The 22,270-nt window shown below is 39.6% G+C and overlaps 1 protein-coding gene across 9 annotated transcripts in view; it reads left to right on the top strand.

The window, feature by feature from the left end:
* Acap2 (ArfGAP with coiled-coil, ankyrin repeat and PH domains 2) overlaps positions 1-22,270 on the top strand; it is a 113,626-nt gene that overhangs the window by 77,527 nt on the left and 13,829 nt on the right. For 4 of the 9 annotated variants that reach the window (XM_031363600.1, XM_031363596.1, XM_031363603.1 and 1 more), the window contains 13 exons: positions 817-929; positions 5,618-5,638; positions 8,986-9,037; positions 11,126-11,226; positions 12,598-12,703; positions 15,089-15,297; positions 15,606-15,675; positions 16,495-16,586; positions 18,359-18,519; positions 18,908-19,012; positions 19,397-19,489; positions 20,947-21,134; positions 21,666-21,775. In XM_031363600.1, the coding sequence (XP_031219460.1) occupies positions 817-929; positions 5,618-5,638; positions 8,986-9,037; positions 11,126-11,226; positions 12,598-12,703; positions 15,089-15,297; positions 15,606-15,675; positions 16,495-16,586; positions 18,359-18,519; positions 18,908-19,012; positions 19,397-19,489; positions 20,947-21,134; positions 21,666-21,775 (1,421 nt within the window). The remainder of the gene's footprint in view (positions 1-816; positions 930-5,617; positions 5,639-8,985; positions 9,038-11,125; positions 11,227-12,597; positions 12,704-15,088; positions 15,298-15,605; positions 15,676-16,494; positions 16,587-18,358; positions 18,520-18,907; positions 19,013-19,396; positions 19,490-20,946; positions 21,135-21,665; positions 21,776-22,270) is intronic. The other 5 variants (XM_031363598.1, XM_031363597.1, XM_031363601.1 and 2 more) reach the window with 3 other exon arrangements.

Below are 22,270 nucleotides of genomic sequence, written 5' to 3'. Positions count from 1 at the left end.
TGTCTGTCTCTGTTCCATCAGGGTAAGACTGTTTCCATGTTGATTTTATCCTAACACTCTTGCTGATGCTCCTGATAGTGATTTCTTTCTGAACTCTTCAGAACGTTCTGTATACAGTGTCCTCTCCATGGCTAACGGCTATGCAGTGTGCCTTTTCCTTGCAGCCCCTCACCGTTTAGATTATAGTTGACTGGGACTTGAATGGTGGTGGTGTAACAGTTCTGGTCTCACTTGCAGTTTCAGGGCGGCCTTAGCTCCTCCACTCCCCATGCTTAGCTGAGCGGTCTGTGTCCTGGGCTCGGCAGGAAAGCACTGGTTTTCCTGAGTAGCAGATGCCCTGGCTCTGTTGACCTTTTGGCTTCCAGTGTCCTTCGCGTGTTCCTTCCTACTTGACAGACAGATCATGAATATGCTCACAGAGATTCCAGCAGCAGTGCTTCATCCGTATTACCAGCTGCTTACAGATGGAGCCCACTGACGTGTCAGATCTGAGTTCTTTATTAAGGGGCATTAGTAATGCTCCTGTAATCTTAGTCCTTTTCTTTGCGTGTGTATGTGTGTGTGTGTATTGTCTTTACTTTTCTACAGTCTCTCTCCTGCACCCTGTTTTGTATAGTTGTGTCTCTGTCATCATCTTAGCGTTCTCCTGTAGTGCCAGAGCTGTTAATGTGCTGAGGCACGACTCCTTTACCTTGTCCCTTTCCCCTTTCTTATGGAAGTCTTACTCCAAACTTTTTGTAAAGCTCTTTTACCTAGATAAATTTCTCTTTCTGGGAACAGAGTTGTCTGAACTCCTGTGTGTGCTGTTTTGTCTAGGATTTTTCCAGTGACGATTCCAAGCTAGAGTATAATGTAGACGCTGCAAATGGCATTGTCATGGAAGGGTATCTGTTCAAACGAGCCAGCAACGCCTTCAAAACCTGGAACAGGTAACAGATTTCCAATGTTGCTCTTGATGCTAACATGTTTGCCACTTTCGGCCTTTCCCTGTAATTACCAACTGGTTTTCCTTCAGAACTATCTAAACTCTACAAAATGGTCAGGTGAAAAATGGGAACACAAATTTTTAGATTTGAAACTTAGGGCTTAAAGGAGAAAACTAGTTCTTAAAATGCTTGGGCTATAATGACTAAAGTCTCACTCGTCTTTTATTTAGAATTATATATTAAGAATTTACCAGGTGGTGGGGTGGCAGTGATGCCCACCACCGAGCACTTAGGAGGCAGAGGCAGCTGGATCTCTGTGATCTCCAGGGCAGCCATGGGTACACAGAGAAACTCTGTTTTGAAAAGCAAAACAATCAATCAAACAAACAAACAAATAAACAAAAAGGAAGAAAAGACTTTACTTGTGAGCCTTAAGCCCAGATGGCCTGACCGTTTGGTCTTTGGCCTTGATAATACCATTTAACGCAGAACAGGGTAAGCCATAGTAACCATTATTTCATTATTGTACATATGAGGGCTAGTAAAAGTTTTGAATTTTTGCTGAATTAATTTTTATAAAATATAAAACCATTGGATGTCTTACAAGAATGGAATTATAGCCAGGTGTCATGGGGGACACCTATAATCCTTTCGGGAGGTGAAGGCAGGAGGATTTTGAGTTCATGGCCAGCCTGGCCTGCATAGTAAGATTTTTTTTTTGTATCTAAAAATAAAACAAAATTTATTTGTATCTAAAATAAAACAAAAAATATCTAAAATATTTTACTGTGTTAATATGATTAGTAAAATAATTTCATATCAAATAGCATTGAAAAGTTGCTTGGCGCAGGCCATCCTTCTGAATGTCAGTGGTTGAGCTGTTGCTCAAGGACACCTTTTGTTGTTGTTTTTTGTTTAAATAATAATAATAAAAAAAAGGATAATTTTGTAGTAATGGAGAGTAATGGAAAATGCTGTTCTTTAAGACGAACATTATCAACATCAAGAGGGTCTTCTCAGTAAGTCCATTTGGTGCATGTTTCATTCACTTAAATGGGCATCTCATGTTGTACTGAAATGGGTTTGATCGTCCCTGTTTAGATTTCTTGGAATTGAAGTTCAAAAACATCCAGTGGCATTTCTAAATGTCAGTGGTTTATTGAGCATTTCTCTAGTATTTGGTATTGTAGAAAATCTAAATGGTTTTATTTGAAATATTTTACTTTATCCAAGAGTTACTATGCTCTGGAAACAATAATGATAATATCATTAAGCCTCTGAGTTATGTAGAACTTCTAATAAGACATAGGTACTGGAGGACCAGCTGTAGTGATCAGGTTATCAATAATGCTTCTAGTTATTATACTGTGAAAATGAAAACTTAAAATTGTGTTTCATGAGCTACAATGTAAAACAAGCATCCTTTTAAGTCCTTCCTGACAAATTCTGTAGTTAGCATAGGAAACTGGAAACAGCTAGTGTGCGGTAAATTCTTTAAGATTATTTAGCCAATATAGGTTTATAGTATAATATTAGAATTGAAATTTAACCTTCAGACTGACAAACTATGAAAATGAAAATACAGTAAATCCCTAGGGACATAACCATTATATTAAGAAGAGAAATAAATTTCCTTGGAGCCTTTAGTGAGTTGTGATCTCAGACTCCAAACTGAAGCACAGCGAGTCTTAGTGGAGTTCCATTGCTGCTCAGAGTGCCAGAGTAAAATCAATAGCAGATTAGATGTGGACCTAATAATTTTGTATTATTTGCCTGAGGAGGCATATTAACTGGCATTGATACTAAAAACAAAGGCAAGATGAAGTAGGGAGAAGCTGCAAATCCCTGTTGTAGGTGTGCCAGGGTCTGTGGGGTGCAAGGAATCCTCTCAGGAAGGAGGTGCTGCCTGTGACCATTAGAATCAGACTGTAAGCCAACTTCATTTTCAACAAGGAGATGGGGATTTACTGAGATGACTGAAATGAAGAGGGATTTATTTTTCTCATCATTTCTCATAATGTCTCTCTCATTTCTCATAATGTCTTGAAATTACGGATTAAGAGGCTCCATTGAGGGAACCTGTGTTGAGGGGCTTTGCTTCAGTGGAGAGCTCTGTGGCTGAGATCTTGAGACAGGAAGCAAAGTGTCTCTGTTTTAAATGTCAGGCAACAGACTTACTGCAGGACACTGACACCTTTCACAGACCATGTCCTCAATGATGCAGTAACCCAGCATAAGGTTCACCTCCCAAGGATCCCACCACCCTTAGTGGTACCACAGTATGAGCCAGATCTAGCACAAAACCTTTGGGGGACGGATCATATGCAAAATACAGCAGATGGGAATTATGTAAATGGGAGAAGAAAGAGCAGTAATTCTTTATTAGTGAGAGCTTTCCTGTAGTATTATTAATGTTAAAAATTGCAAATGCATTTGCAATTCTTAAATGAGGCCTCTCAAAAAATCTAATCTTAGGAAATGCCAATAATTTTCTTTTGTCCATGTTTGGTGTCTACCCTAGTTTTTCATCTAATTCATTGCAATACATTCTACTGCTCTGAGTAAGACTTTATATTCCTTACCATTAAAAACAGCTCAGAAGCCGCCTCTGCAGATAGTAAGCTTTTCTACTCACGGCTTAAGTATTTTTCAAAAATATTGTTTGATTGGTTTCAAGGAAAGTTCCCTTTTTTTGTAGCTGCCCTGAGGCACATCATATCAGGGTGCATTTGATGTTATCTATAATTTTATGAAGTTATGTCATATTTTTCACATCAACTATTAAAAGATCTCCATCCTGAGGGATATGTGATTAGGAATTCCTAAATAGTAAAAAAAAGCCTCCTTCATACTTCATAACTTACAGTTCTACTTTGTCTAGTATTGTGAAGTGTAGCTTGATGCTTTTGTTTTGTGTGTGAGAGCTGTTGGCATAAGAATGGGAAGTTCATGACCCTTTGCATTGCCAATCTTGTTCCTGCTCAATCCCCCTCTCTCCTCAGTGGGATCCTGACATGAAAGTGTATCCCAGTGTTAGCCCTCTCTGTAATCTCACACTATGGACTCAGCCAGCTGAGAATCAGGATTTTGGAATTAAACAACTGTGCAGTTAACATATAGAGATTTTTTTCTTGTAATGATTATTTAAACAATGCAATGATACTATTTAATTAGCATTTACATTATAATAGCAATTGTAAGTGATGTAGGCTCATTGTCTCAGTTAATTTAGGATGCCAAGGTAGGAAAATCACCTGAGCCCAAAAGAGGGCAGCATGGAAAGAGTCTTTCTGTTAAACACACACACACACGCACACACACACCACAGTCTCTCCTCTTCCTCTTCCTCTCCCCTCTTTCCTTCTCTCTTCCTCCCCTCCTCTCCTCTTCCTCTCTTCCTTTCATCTGTGTCTCTCTCACCCACTCAGATGCTCACACATGATTCTGTGCAAATGCTGCATTTTATCTTGGAGAACTCAAGCATCTACAGATATGGGTGTGTGCAATTGGGTCCTAGAACCATGTGCTACACTGACACCAAGGTGCCTTTATTTTTCTGGGGGTGCATTAAGATCTGCTTCAATGAGGAATTTCGAGACAGGTTTCTCTGTGTAGTCTTTGCTGGCCTAGAACTCACTCTAGACCAGGAGACTAGGTTGGCCTTAAACTCAGGGATCCTTCTGCCTCTGTCTCTGCCTCCTGAGTGCTGGGATTAAAGGCAGGAGCCACAAAGTCTGGCACATTGAGCTTTCTTATTAAGTTATTTTTTCTGGCATGGCAGTGCCAATTCAGATTTTAAACACTGGAACCTATGTTTCTTTTTTGCTTTTCATAATGAATTTGGAAAAGAATAACAAGGAAAATAATTTAAACATAATTTAGCAGTAAGGTAGAAAGGCTAGTAAAGAAGCAGACTCCTTTGTTGGACCAGAAAATACAACTCAGTGCATAAAATGTACTATACAAAGCTTAAAGCTCAAAATTCAGTGCTGATGCAGGTAAGAAGGAGAAGAATGTGCACACACTAAAGCTGAGTGTGCTGGGTAGATGTGCATACCTGTGGTCCCAGCTTCTGGGATGGAGACCCACGATTGCGAGTGCAAGGTTAGCCTGGACTGCAGAGCCCAGGCCTGTCTCCATCGTCTACTCCCCAACCTCCCCTAAAACCAATCAAAGAATCATATTTATCTGTGGCCGTAGAGCCTTTGTGATCATCTGATGGAGATGAGTGTGGGTAGGTAGGAGGTTTATTCTTAATTAGTAACCCTGCTTTCCTTCCAAAAAGTTTGTATTTGCTTAAGGCTCCTGTAGATAAACATGTAGTGATTTCCTCTTACTTTTCAGGCACAGCTTATTCATGTGTGGCATAATACTATCTGTTTTTTCTAGTTGTGACCATAGAGGTAGAAAACCATAGTAGATGTATAAGGTAATAGTAATAATTCAAATATTTTCAAAGTATTTCAGTTTCTTAAGAATTGAAATCCTACAAATTGCATATATTTATATTACGTAAATCAAACACAAGATACTTTTGAGTGCATTGTTAGATTATTAGCTAAGCTTGTTTCTTTAATTTTTGTCTTACTTTTGTATCATGCTGGTCCTTTGCTTATTTGCACATTTGCGTTTTCTTTTCTTTTACACCTTTCCCTTTTGTTTTAACCCTGCCCCATTTTTTCACATGACAGGAAAAAGCCCGATCACATCAGGTACCAAATGGCTTCCTGCCCTTCTTCTTCTTCTTACCCAGTCTCTTCTGTAAGCACGAGAAAGTGCCCAATTAACCCGTGTTCAGTTGGATTACTTGCAATGGATAAAACCATCTCTTCATACTCTAAATTGGAAAGAAAATATGAGCATTTATTTGAGGAAGAGAATTACACCTTTTAATTGCCCATGTCCTCAGTGGATTTGAACTGGGACAGACAGTTGATATATTCACAGTTAGCCACGTAGATGCAGACCTAGTGGTCGTAGCACCCTGTGGCTTCTGATTTTTATGAGGGACATAAAGTAGCCAACTGTGATGAGTCCTGAGATAGCTGCTGATTCTGTTGAAAGGTTTTCTTTGTTCTATCACTTTCTTCCAGTGAAAACAGCAAGTGTGGTTGAAAATAAAACAGTGCCTTAGGCCTTACATTCTATTACATGGTTACCTAGCACCTGAGTATGTATATGAGCCCATGATTTATATCATTTTAGTTATAAAGCTTCTTCAAATTTAGAACTGTGACTTTTACTGATATTTTTGATATTAAGATCAAACATGGTAAAATATATTTGATTTTTGCAAATATGTTTTTCTCCTTTTGACCCAAATTTTATCACCTAGAAATTTACTAGGTAGGTGATAGTATTTAATTTATTTAAAAATAAATGTAACATGTTGGTCTAAGTTATACTAAATTACTTCAGTTTGAGATAGATATAAAATGTGCCTTACTTTCTTACATAGGAAATTCGAAACTGTCTTACACTTTGTGCTTCACATTTTAGTCTTGTGGACTGCACTATGTTAGCATGGTAATTTCCAAAACTTGTCTCTTAGATCTAGTTGCAGTTTTTGTAATACTTTAAATTTTCCTGTACCAAGTGCTTCAAGTGCTAAGTGTGTTCGTGTGTAATTCACAGACTATGAGCTTTTCACCACACTTTCTCTCTCTTGGAAATATTAAGAGTCACTAGGATTATTTTATATGAATGATTAAAACCTCTATTTTAGGGGTTGGAGAGAGAGCTCAGTTAGTAAAATCCTTGCTTTGCAAATATGAGGCCCCGAGTTTGATCTCCTACAACCCCCATGCAAATGCCACGTTTAGCCTGTGCTCATAATCCCAGCACTGAAGAGGGAGAGAGATATAGACCCCGGGGCTTGGTGGCCAGCTGGTGTGGCCCAGCTTGTGAACATGAGAGACACTATCTCAAAGAAGTTGGATAGTTCCCCAGTGTCATCTTCTGGACCCCATGTGCATGTACATACATGTGCATGCACACCAGAGCACATGCTACACTGTCCAGATACCCACATATATGCATCGACTGAATGCCCTTTAGTTACCTAGCTAGAGTTCTGGTTGATGTCAGATGTGCTTCCAGTGGGGGTAGAAGGAAGATTGTGACAGACAGACACATCTTCGTAATTCTTTCTTCTCTACCTAGGACATATTTTCTTTAAGGAGGTTACAAATGAAGAGAACTTTGTATTGTCTTTTCTAAGTATATCATAAAACCTGATGATATAAGAATGTTACCCAGAAGCACAGGGGAACTGAACTTCAGAAATACATAAATGTTCTACAAGGTTATAAGTTGAAGGGATAGTTCCTGGTGGAACAGAGACAGTTTTATCTAGCTTATTATTATTATTATTATTATTATTATTATTATTATTATTATTATTATTATTTCTAGGGAATGCTGCCCTAGTATGGACAAAGTCAAAAGAAAAAATAATTTTGTGGCCCTCAGAAGCATGAAAAGTTTACATGGTTATGTGGACGCCTTCCCTTTGTTCAATAAAATTAGTTTTCCCTAATCTGTGTAAGAAGACTCCTATGATATACAGTCTATACATTATTACTGATGTAATTCATCTTCCTCAAGTGAGTTTTAAGAACAAGACTTTAATCAGATTGAGAGATTGATTCCATTGCATGTCATCCGCGTGCAGGCTGTGCCATCTGGTCTGTATGCAGGAGTTCCCTCTAACGTCTCTAACCCTGCCTGTCCCCTCACAAGACCCTGGAAGTTCTCCCTTTTCTGGTCTGTTGATTTGTGTTCAGTGCCACCCCACCTTGTTTTGTTTAGATGCTTATTTAACAAATTTCTCATTCAATGAAAAAGGTTTGTTATGTCTTCAAGTGGCAAGAAAACCTACCCCACCTGTACGGGGGTGAAAAACCGCCAGGGCGTCTTCTGGTCTCCTCAGCTTTGGAGAAAGGACCCCAAATTTGAAAATAGACAATCAAAACGCCTAAATACAATTTCTAGTAATTTGTATTAGTATCAATGAAAAGGTAGAATCTCTGTCTGCTAATAGATTAATAACTAATTAAAAAAATCATCTCATATGAAACTAATTTAAAATAACTGCCCAGATATTGCTCACTCTTCGTGCTTGGTGAGAAGTTTTGCTTCTTTATGAATGGCTTTTGACTGCAATTTTTTTTTGTTTTGTTTTATGTCTTTAGTTCTTTTTATTTCTTTGATGAATTAGAATTAGTGGATCTGGCTTACATTGCCTACCTTTTTTCTAAAGAACATTGTGAACAAATTGTTTTCCTAATAACTTTGCAGTAATGAGGAGAGACATATAGGCAGTTGGGAGGGGTTGTATGTGGTGACATTATTTTCCTGAAAAGTATTTTGAAATAAAGTTTGTGATCATTTCCTTTTTGATACAGTTCAAAGTGATTAGTTTCTTGTTTTGCTGATCAAATCAAACATTTGCTGAATTTCTAAAGGTTTGAAAATAAGTTACCATTTTATCTTAATGTTTTACTTTTATAAATGGGCATTTTATTCACAGTGTTAAGTTTTCTGTATCATAAATGCTTATACTTGGGCTGGAGAGATGGCTCAGTGGTTAAGAGCACTGACTGCTCTTCCGAAGGTCCTGAGTTCAAATCCCAGCAACCACATGGTGGCTCACAACCATCCGTGATGAGATTTGATGCCCTCTTCTGAGGTGTCTGAAGATAGCTACAGTGCACTTACATATAATAAATCTTTTTAAAAAATGTAGATACTTGAGGGAAAATATTTTAATTATTTTGAGTACCTCAAAGATAAAGTTATAAGTTTGAACTTTAAAAATAGTTATCATATGGTTTTAGCAGGAAAAAATAAAAGCTTTTGTTAAGATATAAAGTTATGAATAAAATGAACCAAAACAGCAAGTCTCTCTCCCTAACCTGTGACTTTAAGATGTATATTCCAAGTTTTCAGTAGATATCTCAGACACTCAGTCATGAAAGCAAAGCTGTGCACTTCTGCAAACGTCCCCAGCTCAGAACAACCGCAGGCGTGTGATCTTTACTCTCTCCTCTCTGTCTAGACGCTGGTTCTCCATACAGAACAATCAGCTGGTTTATCAGAAAAAGTTTAAGGTAGGTGCTTTGTTAAGCAATAAAGCGGAAAACCAGTGAGTTCCGGTTTTAATTCTTTGTCTCTTTGTTTCTGTGAATATTGAAGTCCATAAATATCCACATGCAAAACTCTCGAAATTATTGCTTCTTGGTATTATGTTTGGGTTTATATAACAAGGGGAATGAGAGCTGGTGACCTTTGGACTTTCAAAGCATAGTGATTTGAATTCTAAATTCTTTTTGAAAAAAAATTCATTTTCATTCATGTGTTTGTGTATGTCTGACTGCAAGTTTGTACGTGTGACTGCAGTGCCCCAGAGGCACCAGGTTATTATTTTAAAGCACAGTCTGCCCATGCAGCCCTGGCTAGCCTAGAACTTGCTGTTTACGCTGGGCTGGCCTCACTCACAGAGATCTGGCAGCTTCTGCCTCCTGAGTGCAGGATTAAGGCCTGCATCACTGAGCCCTGCATCATCGTCTTCATCCTTGTTCTAATTATGTGTATGTATGCATATATCTCTGTGCATGTGAGAGCAGGTGCTCACAGAGACCTTTGATGTTTGATGCCCCCTGGACTGGGAGTGGTTGTGGCCCACCTGACATGAGTGCTATGAACCAGCTCTGGTCCTCTGTGTGCAGTAAACACCCTTCGAGACCGGGCCATTTCTTGAGTCTTCCAATTATGAATTATTTTTTAAAATATTTTTTCTTTTTGCTTCTTTGAATACGTATGGGTATTTTGCCTGCATGTGTGTTTTTGTACCATGTATACAGTGCCCACAAAGGTCAGAAGTGGCTCTCAGATCTCCTGGGACTGAGTTACAGATTCTAGGAATCAAACCTGGGTCCCCTGAACCTAGGCCAGTGCTCCTAACTGTTGAGACATCTCTCCACCCCTTTTTATTAGGATTTTATTTTTATTCTTAATCATGCCATGTATTTGTTGCGTGTCTTGTGTGTTGATTTGTACACTTGAGTGCCCCCTGTGGAGGTCAGAAGAGAGGGCATCAGGTCTGCTGGAATTGATGTGAATAGGCAGTTGCGAGCTGCCTGAACCAAACTCCTACCTGCTCTAAGAGCAGTGTGCACCCTTAACCACTGAGCCGTCTTTTCAGCTCCAATTCTAAAATTTTAATTCCTGGACTTGAGATGTTTTCTGTAGCAAGATTCTTACCTTTATTTTACTAATTCTGCTGGTTAGTTGTGCACCAGGGGTAGCCTGATGACCCATAATTCTATTCTGAGGCTGTGGACAGTATGTCTTTAGCACATATACATTATCTAAGGACAGGTGGTGATAGTATAGAACACCTTAAAGTGACATAAATCAAAACACTGTTAGTAAGGGAGATGGGAACACTGCACTCTGTTCCTGCTGTGCTTGTGTGTGTTTGCTTGAGCCTTATTGCAAGGTAAGGGATTTTATGTACTGGAAAGCTGTACTGGGACGGCTTGTGAGAATGCTAGGCACTAGAAATAAAGAAACATTTGTTAATTGATAGCTTGCATTTCACATAGTTAGTCCTGAAGTGGTAGTCTGAACCCGAGATGTCAAATACCCGCTGCTTATGAGATGGCTGTGGTTATTACAAGCCTGTGTGAACCTTGTAGTCCCCATGGGTGTTCTCTTCTGATTTTTGTACTAGTATTTTAATTAGAAAATGATAAAATCTCTTATCTTTCTTGTAAGAATTTTAAGAAGCATGTACCAATATCTTGTTTCTCTTTGGGCTATTTAAAACACAATTTGCTAAAGGTTTCTCCTTGGGGGAGAAAGTAGCTTTTCTGTGAGTGAGTGGGACGCCACAGTGTAATAGGCATGAGTGAGCAGAGGACCAACAAGGAGATGTCTGAATACTTACTAGTGCTAGCTGGGGACCAGTCCTTTCTGAAAATGATTGCACATAATTTACATGTTTGATAAAGACAGATTAAATGAATGATATAGAATCGCCTCCATTAGCTGTATATCTTCTATGCATAGTGATGATAGGATAAAATAGAGATCCTTTAAAGAGATCCTTTTGTGGAGTATGTTTGAAGGTTGTGGTTGCTGCTATTGGTGCAGAAGGCTGAGCCAGTAACCCTGAGTCTGCCTCTTTGCTGCAGGACAGCCCCACTGTGGTGGTGGAAGACCTCAGGCTCTGCACAGTGAAGCACTGCGAAGACATCGAACGGCGGTTCTGCTTTGAGGTCGTCTCTCCAACAAAGTAAGATGTTGGCAAGGATTTGAGAATTGTTTCTATGTTTCTGTATTTTGTCTCAAAGATTTTCCAGATTTCAGAACTCCAATTTCTGATTTCAGTGTAATAGAATTAATGTTTTGAAAATGACTTCTAGTAGCAAACATAGATGTTATATCCATATATAGATGTTATGACTTTTCTTCATGTATGATATTCTTTGAAATCTGTAGAGATTACTTATTTACTTAGTGGGTTGTGAGCACATTAGGCAAGCAACTATTACTGAGCTTCATCCTTCCTGTAAACATTATTTATGTGCTCCTATGTAAACTGGGTAAGTTTTATTGTTATCTCTTGATGATAGTAAGACTTGAACTTGGCACTCTGCTGACTCAACCTGTTGAGTAGCTGGGATTACAAGTGTGTGGCACCAAGCCTGGTCCATGTGAAACTTTTGTGATAATATGTTGAACTGAGAGTGTATGACAGATGGAATTTATACCCTACTTTTTAAAAGGAATGTTCTGCTTACATTGTGGGGAGGGAAGGAGAAAATATGAGAGAACACACACACGCACATGCACAGCGCATATGTATGCACACACACCCTTTGAGAGGGTTTCCTTATATAGTCCAGTCTGACTTCATAAAAATTGCTCTGTCAAGCCAGACAGTTGTGGCGCATGCCTTTATTCCCAGCACTTGGGAGGCAGAGACAGGTGGATTTCTGAGTTCGAGGCCAGCTTGGTCTACAGAGTGAGTTCCAGGACAGCCAGGGCTATACAGAGAAACCCTGTCTTGAAAAACAAAAAACAAACAAACAAACAAAATTGCTCTGTAGTAGCTCAGGCAGGCCTGGAACTCAGCATTCCCAGCTTCTGAGATGCTGAATTACAGGGGTGTGCTACTGTATTTGGATCATTTATAATTTTCAAGTTTTGGGATAGGTAATTTGTTTTTAAGAGATAATGTTTTTATATTTGTACTTTGATTTTGTCTCATTCATACTTGCTCAAAAGATAGATGAATGATGAAACCCTTCTTCCAACTAAAATTACTTTTTGCTAAAAATTATTACCTTTTTGTTAAAAATTATTACTAGGCAGCTAGAGAGGTGGCTCGCCAGTCAAGAGCACTAGCCACTCTTTCCAAGGACCAGGGTTCACTTTGCAGAACACACGTTGGTGGCACACCTGGCCATGACTGCAGGCCTGGGGTCTCTCTCATACCCTCCTTTGGCCTTCAAGGGCATCACGCACACAGTGGTACACAGACTTACATTCTAGCAAAACACTAATACACATACATTCTTTTTTAAAAATGTGTGAGAAAAAAGTGTGTGGATTTTTCCCCTTCTGATTTCTTGTCTGACAAAATGATGCTGTTTCCTTTTAGAAGTTGTATGCTCCAGGCAGATTCCGAAAAGCTTCGCCAGGCCTGGATTAAGGCTGTTCAGACCAGTATTGCAACTGCTTATAGAGAAAAGGGCGATGAATCAGAGGTTAGTAGAGGTGTGGTCAGTATCATGGGAACTATTGCTCAGTGTTTTAAATCTCACTTGTAAGGCATGCTTATGGCATCCTTTTTGTGGGACATGTTTGATAAATTGAGATGTTTTAAATTTTGGATTTCGGTTCTGCTATCTTTTTGTATCTTTCTGTATGCCCTCCCCCTTTCCTTACCCACTTGTTTTCATTTCCTACATTCTCTCTTTTATATTCCTTTTTTGACAGTTCATGTAGCCCAGGCTGGCTTGGGACCTTGAATTTGTGATCCTCCTGCTTGTGCCTCCTGAGGGCTGGGATCACAGGCGTTCATTTCCACACCAGATTTTAGGTTGTGTTTGAGATCAGGCTCTGGGCTTTGTGCATGCTAGACAAGATTCTTCTGCCTGAGCTTTATCTCCAGCCTGTAGCTACTGTTCTCTTTTGGTGTCTAAATATATCTTTATTTTAATATTTGAATGTACATTCCAGGTTGAAATAAAGTGGTCCCATGCTAGTGGTTTTTCTCCTGAATATTTTGGTATTTTTTTGTCAATAATAAGTACTTTGTGAGTTTAACGTTTTAGTTTTAAATCAACATTAAATAAAAAGGAAAAAAAAAAAGGAAAGCTTGTGTTGTCCATGAATAAAAGCCTTGAGAAATGGAGCCAAGAAATTCTTGGGCTGTTAGGTTTGGATACTACTTGAAGAGTACGTTGCCAGCCTCCAGTTCCTACTTTAACAAGCACCTTCCATGAACCTGGGATGAGCTCTCCTGCCTGCTCGTGGTACAGACATCACAGTGGAGACATGGTCCTTGGTAAATGCCTCGTGTTTAAAGATTGCCCCAGGAATGCTCTGTACAGCCAAACTATGCCGTAGTCGTCATGTCTCCCTCTGACCTTAGACCTTGGAAGTTTGAAAATCACAGACTAGTTATTTCGCTGGGTTTTACATATTTGGGAAGAACATTTTATGTAAATACTGTGTTCTCAGGCCAAGCTTTGAAGTGGCACATAGTTTTATCTGTCCCATCTTTCCATTGTGAGGTACTCTTCTACCTGTGGGGAATAAGTATTTGGGGGGGAGGTGTACATTAAAGTTGTAAATATTCTGTTCCTTGCCCAGTTGAATTTGAACTTGTAACAAATGTTTACCTGTGTTCCTATGTGCTTTTCTCTTATTCAGTATGTCATAATCCATTATTGCCATTGTTTTTCTGTCTGGAATTGACTCACATGTGTCCCAAGCAGGCATCCTTCTGATCCTGTGTAGGATCCAGCAGCCTACACAAGGCTGTGATCTTTAAGTGGGCGCTCTGCTCTCCTTTCTCTCCTCACAGGCCTCAGGAATTCCTTATCCCCTAATTGTGTTGTTTGCTAAGCCCTCCCTAATGCTTTTTCAGAAAAGACAAACAAGAATCAAGTTCTGTCTGCAGTGCTTCTGTGCTAATGCACTGGCTCGTACAGGGTGGGACACATTCTGTCTGCAGAGCTTCTGTGCTAACACACTGGCTAGTACAGGGTGGGGTGCATTCTGTCTGCAGTGCTTCTGTGCTAATGCACTGGCTCGTACAGGGTGAAACACATTCTGTCTGCAGTGCGTCTGTGCTAACGCACTGGCTCGTACAGAGTGGGACACATTCTGTCTGCAGTGCTTCTGTGCTAACGTACCGGCTTGTACAGGGTGGGACGCATTTAAGCATGAAGACTTCTGACTGTACCTTTACATGCTTATAATCAAGAGCCATATCTTGGAATTTGGCTGGTGATTATTGTGTGTTATTAAACATTGCTTATTAAATAATCTTTATCATTGGTGTGGCCATGCACTTATAAAAATTAGCTTTTTGCATATCATGTTTTGTTTTTTGTTCACTATGAAAATGGTATATTTTATAGTATTTTACTGTATCATAGCATAGTTTTTCTGTTCATTAACTGTGGTAATTGGAGAAACTTGCCTACAGTTAACACTTTGGGGGACTGTGGCGTAAAGTACTTTACTCTTTTTGTTTTGTTCTTTTGAGAGGGCCTTCCTGTGTAGCTAAGGCTCAGCTTATTATCATCATCCTGCCTCAGCTTGCCAAGTGCCAGGATTATATCTTATTATTAGGTCTTAGTAATATCATGTCTCCTACCCTGCCTTTCCCTTTCTGCCCTCATCTCTTGTTCATGTGTCCAGTGTCAGCCATCACCGAATTGTAAACGTGTACATTTCCCCTCATTGAGGAAGCCTGTTCATAAAAACTTCTGTGTCTCCAGTGCCCAGAATAGTGCCTGTTGGAATAGATGCATAATCGATGGGTTGGAAGCTTTTGTTTGCAGTATTTAACATGCAGCAAGTTCTTACTGTCCTTTACAAAAAGCAATAAAACACCAAATAATTGTTAATTCTTTCAGAAACTGGATAAGAAGTCGTCTCCATCAACAGGAAGCCTAGATTCTGGAAATGAATCCAAAGAGAAGTTACTGAAAGGAGAAAGTGCTCTGCAGCGTGTCCAGTGTATCCCTGGCAACACCAGCTGTTGTGACTGTGGTCTGGCAGACCCACGGTGGGCCAGCATCAACCTGGGCATTACCTTGTGTATTGAGTGCTCTGGGATTCATCGGTGCGTATGCTCATTCAGAGTGGAGCATTCCTTTGGGTTAAGTACATGCTGCAAATTGTTGTTGGTGTTTTTGTTAGCGGGTCTTTTTCCCAGTTCCCTAATTTAATTACTAGATTATAGTTGCATATTTGATATAGTGAATAATTTTAGTTTGTAATGTGTTTTTGATGACTTTAGTTCATCATTCATTAGTGGCCAGAGGATCCATCCATATTTATATGTGGGCGCTTCTGTGTGTGTGGATAAATGCACAAATAGTGGCTTGATAATTTTATATTAAGAATAATGCTATCTTTTCCCCTGTGTAGGAGTCTTGGGGTTCATTTTTCAAAAGTGAGATCTTTAACTTTAGACACTTGGGAGCCGGAGCTCTTAAAGGTGAGATAAATATTTGCATGGAAACATTTCACAGGTGATGGTAGATAAGCTAACAGAGTGGGGGAGTGGAGACTGAAGGAGAGAAGGAGATGGCCCAGGAGGAAAAGTCTAAAAAGCTTTGTAACAGTGGACAAGGAGTTAGTAGTTGTTTGGTGGTAGGACTGAAATACACGGAGAGTCTGTGAGTGAATTCAATGAACTCTGTCAGATAAATCTTAATATTTCTATAAAGTGGGAGTGAGGGACATTTAAAAAAGTATGTCTAATTTTAATTCACTGTCCTTGAATTGGCTAGTCCTTGCTCTGTTTGACTGCACATGATGCTTCAGTCTCAGACATCTTGCCCAAGTATGGACATGTGAAGTTAATAGTCTGTGATATATAGTGATATAGATAGATAGATAGATAGATAGATAGATAGATAGATAGATAGATAGATAGATAGATAGATGTGATAAGTATGCCTTTTATGTAGAGGTTTATTGTTATCTTTAATTATGTGTATATGTTTGAGTCTGCATGTGGATGTGTACACCAAGAGCAGGTGCCTGCAGAGGTGCTGGCCCCCTTGCAGGATGGATGGATGCATGGATGCTATCTGTTAAATACTTGTTATAGGAGTGATAGTATTCTGATAAAGAATTGTTTAACAAACTCAGCCTTTGGCTCATTTTAACTTTAAAATTTCTTTGTGGAATGAACAATTGCAGTCTGTAAAGAGGAATTAGTTAATTGTGCCCACTTACAGGAATTTTAAAGTTTAGCTTATTTTTAGGACTTTTAATTTTTAGCTTGTGTTTTTATTTTCTTGCCAAATAGCTTATGTGTGAATTGGGGAATGATGTTATAAATCGTATTTATGAAGCTAAACTGGAAAAAATGGGAGTAAAGAAACCACAGCCAGGACAAAGGTATGATTATCTTAATGTGCTACTTCCTCCGTAATCAGAAAATGCTGGAATATTTAGACGTCATCATCATTACTTCTGTTTCAGTGTGACTGTGTCAGTCTTTACTGTGCTCATTCAACCCAGGCATCTTACTGGGGAGTCAATCATTTGTAGTCTTTAGGTGACAACGAAACATACGAACACTCCACATAGGAATGTCAAAGTTCTTTGCCTTTCAAGTGGTTCAAAGTTCTGTCGGTGGAAGGCATTTAAAAGGAAGCACTGCTCAGGCTCAAGCCTTAGTTTGGTTCCTTAGCACCTATGTTAAAAGCAAGGTGTGTGAGGCAGTGCTTGCTGTAATCCCAGCGCTGGAGAGGCAGAGATGGGATCTGATGGGCTTGCTGGCCAGCTAGTCTCATTAGATTAGTCAATTCTAGGTTCAGTAAAGGGTCAGATCTAAATAAATAAATAAATAAATAAATAAGCAAGCAAGCTAGTGCTTGAAGACTATGCCTGGTGTTGACCTTTGGGTTCCATGTGCCTTTGTGCATACCAGTGCACACACATGTGTACACACAAACGTATACATACCACACACACAAGTAGTCTGTTTATTAATGAGTCAAAGTTTCTACTATCTACTGTGAATTCTTTTTCATGATCACAAACTTGGTGGGTGCCTCTGTGCAGCTTCCAAATCAAAGACTCTGAGAAAGGCAGCTTGACCGAAATCAGACTTGTAGGTCCACACAGAGTCTTCTGGAGGAAGCTGCTAGAGTCGGGGCCTTTGGAGACTTAGTCTCTGTGTTTGATACTGGGTTTAGTCAGGAGGATTCTTTATTTTTAGAATTAGAATTGCATTTGCCATAATCCTATGTTGAGATTTGAACTACACCAGTGTAAGTTATTAGACCTTGGGCTCTGCTATTTTAACCAAAGACCAAAGCATTTTAAAATAAAATAGGGAAAATTACAGAACAGGCATATATATTTTGTTGTTTGTCTGTTTGTTTGTTTGTTTGTTTTTGAGACAGGTTTTCTCTTTGTGTAGCCCTGGTAGTCCTGGAACTTACTCTGTAGACTAGGCTAGCCTTGAACTCTCAGCGATCTGCCAGCCTCTGCCTCCTAAGTGCTGGGACTAAAGTTGTGCGCCACACCGACTGGCTGAAACAGGTGTGTTTTATGGTTATATAATTAGAGAAAATTACTTTTTCTCTACTATAAAGCTGGAACATTATATGTTTATTATAGTTATTATCTGAAAAATTATGACCATCAATAGTGATTGTTCAGGATATGACAGTATCTCTAGTAAAAATGAAATTAATGTTAACAGGTATGTATGTATGTATGTATATATATATATTATATATATATCTTTTTAGTTTTCCTAGCAATGTTTCTAATATAAAATATAAGAGAGTATATCTACTGCTACATGGAGACAGAAAATAAGAGAATCATGGAGTGCCATGAAACTAAGTTTTCAGTGAGTTACCTTGTATTTCATCTGACTGTGAAATTAGCTTCTTATTTAGAAGAAACTCACATTGTATAACGTTATATGTCAAGTCTTTACAAGAGGGTGTTCAATTCCGTGAAGTTACGGGTGGTTGTGATATGAGTGGGATCCAGGTCCTCTGGAAGAACAGCAAGCACTCTTCCAAGTAACTGCAGAGCCATTTTTCTGGCACCCTACCCCTATTTACTTTGAACTATTGTTAGATTCAGTATTTAGTGGCACTCATGCTAAGGGGCTAAATAGAGTATTTTGTCATTTTTCTGTTTCTCAGACAGGAGAAGGAGGCATATATCAGAGCAAAATATGTGGAGAGGAAATTTGTGGATAAATACTCTACGTTGCTGTCACCTTCTGAGCAGGAGAAAAGGCACATCTCCAAGAGCTGTGAGGACCAGAGGCTGAGCCATGCCAGAGCGTCTGTCCACACCCCAGGTATTCTGCCTGCAGTGTTACCTTGAGCAGAAACCACCTTTTGAATCTCACGGTTATGGCCATTGTAGGGTTTTTGGTGTTGTTTTGTAAATATTAGAGGCCTGTTTCCTTCTGTGCATTCTAAGGGAAAACTGGATTTCTTTGTCTTTAAGATTGCCACCTGAGAGAGTCCCATGGCTCGAATGTCTAGGTACAGTCTGTACTCTGCAGAGTGCAGCTGCCCAATAGCCAGGGGAGTTGGGATTGTAAGGCATTACACCTAAAGCCCTGGGTATCTGGTTAACCACTGTTTCCCTCCTATGTTCTCCCCACGCTTCCCCAGTAACGATTTTTCCTGCCCCCCCTTCTTACGGCCTGCTTTGTGCTTTGCTAACTTGCATGTCCCCAGTGGCTGCTGTAAATAGCGACGAGGCCAGGCGGGAGTCTCTGTTCTGTCCTGATGAGCTAGATTCACTCTTCTCCTACTTTGATACTTCTTCAAAACTGCGTAGTAGTAAGTACTATTGTGGAGCATTCCAAGTCTGTGCCAGTGGTCATTGTGTGGTGTGGCCATTTCTCTAGATGTTGCCCATTGTCTCAGGGTTACACATTACCACAGCCATACAGTAATTAAGCTCTTCACTCCTCCCAGCACGTGGGGTAATGAGATGTGTCAGAACTCTGGAAAGTTAAAGTTTATTTTCAGGCTCTGTGATTTATTTATGTTCCAGTTAGCTAAGTTACAGAAGGACTGAGATGGCAGTAAGCTTGTCGTGCTGGTGGTGACTAAGTTCATGTTTTCATGTGCCAGCTCATTTTATAACTCGTTGCTTGTGGGAGACAGTATTCTAAGTGATGTGAACTTTAATCGCTAGCCTTTTTTTTTTTTTAAACGCAGTCAAAAGTAACGACAGTGGGATCCAGCAGTGCTCTGATGATGGGCGAGAGGCTTTCCCTTCCACTGTATCCGCCAACAGCTTATACGAGCCCGGTGAGTCCTGATGGAAGCCTATGTTGATTGGTGTAGTTGGTTGTAAAAGGCATGTGGTAAATGTCAGTTCTTCCACGGGCGTGTTTGTATCTGTGTGCTCACACGAGGGCCAGCAGTTGACCGGTGTCCTTCCTCCTTGCTCCCCACCTTCCTGTTGGAGAGGGGAGGGAAGGAAGCGTAGTTGATGTGTTAGAATGTGTGTAATACACATGCTGCGTGCCACGCCCATGAGAGTGTCCATGTTCCCATTACCCTATCTCTTGGCCTCTCCTGCCTCTTAGGATCTCAGTCCCTAAACACCACTCTGCTTCCTGTCAGATGGCAAAGGGTGGCATTTGTTTAGTCGAGAGGAGTGGGATCTTTTAGTATGTAATCTTTGTGTTTCTTTTATTCAGCATATTTATTCCAAGAATAACTCTGCCATTATACTTTCCTATTGCTCACTCCTTTGGTGTTTTTAAATTGTCTTTTCCCCAACTTTTACTATAAGATTTAGATTTACTAAAGAAGAATTACTGAAACATGAGAATGAAACGCAGGGAAGGGGTTAAATGTGTAGAAATGTCAAAACATTTCTTTCAGCGTTACTAATTATAAGAGGAAATGCCTCTGGAATTATATTTTGCAGCAGTCCCTAATAGAACAGAGCAGGCATTAAGAATTTCTCAAATACTTAAAAATGTACTGGTGAGATGGCTCGGCAGGCAAAAGTACCTGTTGCCCATACTTTTGACCTGAGTTTAAGACAGAGACCCACTTGGTGGAAGGAGAAAACCAACTCCCAAAAGTTGTTCAATGACCTCCACACTCAGACCAACCCACCCTGAAATAAAGATGTTAAGTGCAATAAAATTTCTCATATATGTTAAATTTCAAATCTAATCTATTGTGACTTCAGACTTTAGAGTATAGATAACACTATAATGATTAGTCTGTAAGAAATAATGACTCTCATATACTTGTGTCACAGTGTTCACATCGTGAGCTGAAGAGTTCATTTTCAAAATTGAGCGTATGTGTATATACATATATATGTAAATATATATACATATATATTTATATGTATGTGTATACACATACATACACTATAAGGCATCCTAGACGCTTACCTGTCCTGAAGTTGTCTCCTTGACCATTCATTTTTTGTTGTTGTTTTTTTCAAGAGAGGGTTTCTCTGTGTAGCCCTGGCTGTCCTGGGACTCACTCTGTAGACCAGAAATCCACCTGCCTCTGCCTCCCAAGTGCTGGGATTAAAGGTATGCATCACCACTGCCCGGCTGACCATTCTTAACTTTATACCTACCAGCTTTAAGTTCATCTTCACTTTGCTATTCCAGTCACTGCCATTCACCTAACAGAACTCTTCTGTCTTGCAAACTCTGTCTGTACTTATTATAATATTTGTATCCTGTGGTACGAGCACATTCTTACTAATGTATTTGTGCTTTGCTTTCCAGAAGGAGAAAGGCAAGAGTCTTCGGTGTTTCTTGACTCTAAACATCTTAATCCAGGACTACAGCTTTATAGGGCTTCATATGAAAAAAACCTTCCCAAAATGGCTGAAGCTTTGGCTCATGGTGCAGATGTGAACTGGGCTAATTCTGATGAAAACCAAGCAACACCACTCATTCAGGCTGTATTAGGGGTATGAATCAATGCATTCAGGCTGTATTAGGGGTGTGAATCAATGCATTCAGGCTGTACTAGGGGTGTGAATCAATTCATTTGGGCTATATTAGGGGTGTGAATTAATGCATTCAGGCTGTATTAGGGGTATAAATTAATGCATTCAGGCTGTATTGGGTATGAATCAATGCATTCAGGCTGTATTAGGGGTGTGAATTAATCCATTGAGATTTTCATTGATCTGGTTAAGTAAAAAATATCATAAATTCTAAACTAAGCATCATTAATTTTATTGTTCTAAGAGGGATTAGAAATAAAGAATTCTCTCCCTAATGAGTTCTGAGCATCATGGTAGTTTCTGACTTGAGAAGTGAAGCTGGAAGAGAATTCTCATAATGCAGGGGGAGTAGTGTGTTTTGCTGGACTTCAAACTGTAAACAATTTTGTATTAACTCTGAGAAGAAACAGATATAACTATTCCTCTGTGATTTACATACAGATGTGCCCTTTCTTGTTTGTGTTTATACATTGTCATCTTCTTCTCTTTAAGGGCTCTTTGGTGACATGCGAGTTCCTGTTGCAGAATGGTGCTAATGTGAACCAAAGAGATGTCCAAGGGCGGGGACCTCTGCACCACGCCACCGTCTTAGGACACACAGGGTAGGCTGCAGTGCTTAGATACATAGCAAGCTTTCATCTTGAGAAACTACATCAAAATATGTTTTTATTTTTTCTCAGGTTAAAGTTATTATATAGAATTTGTAAAGAGTACATTCTTATGTCCTGGTGGAATCTGAAAGTTAAAGGTTCTCATTCAGAAGGAAAACTAGGATCAGTTCTAGCTTGCTGTTGTGATAAATGGCATGACCATAAGTACTAGGGGCAAGGAAAGGGTTTGTTTGGCTTATACTTCCATGTCACAGTTCATCATGGAAAGAAATCAGGGAAGGAATTTGAGTAAGAGCCTGGATGCAGGACCTGAAGCAGAGACCACAGAGGGTGCTGCTTACCAGCATAGTCAGCTTGCTTATTTTTTAAGTTACTGTGTGTATGTCTGTGTGAGTCTATACAGTAGTGTCTGGGGAGGCTAACAGTGTCAGGTCCCCTGGGGCTGGAGTTACAGGTGGATGGATGAGCAGTGTGTGTTCTTTTTTT

Source organism: Mastomys coucha, unplaced genomic scaffold (assembly GCF_008632895.1).
Source record: "Mastomys coucha isolate ucsf_1 unplaced genomic scaffold, UCSF_Mcou_1 pScaffold12, whole genome shotgun sequence".
Lineage (NCBI taxonomy): Eukaryota > Metazoa > Chordata > Mammalia > Rodentia > Muridae > Mastomys > Mastomys coucha.
This window is presented reverse-complemented; position numbering and strand designations above follow the sequence as displayed.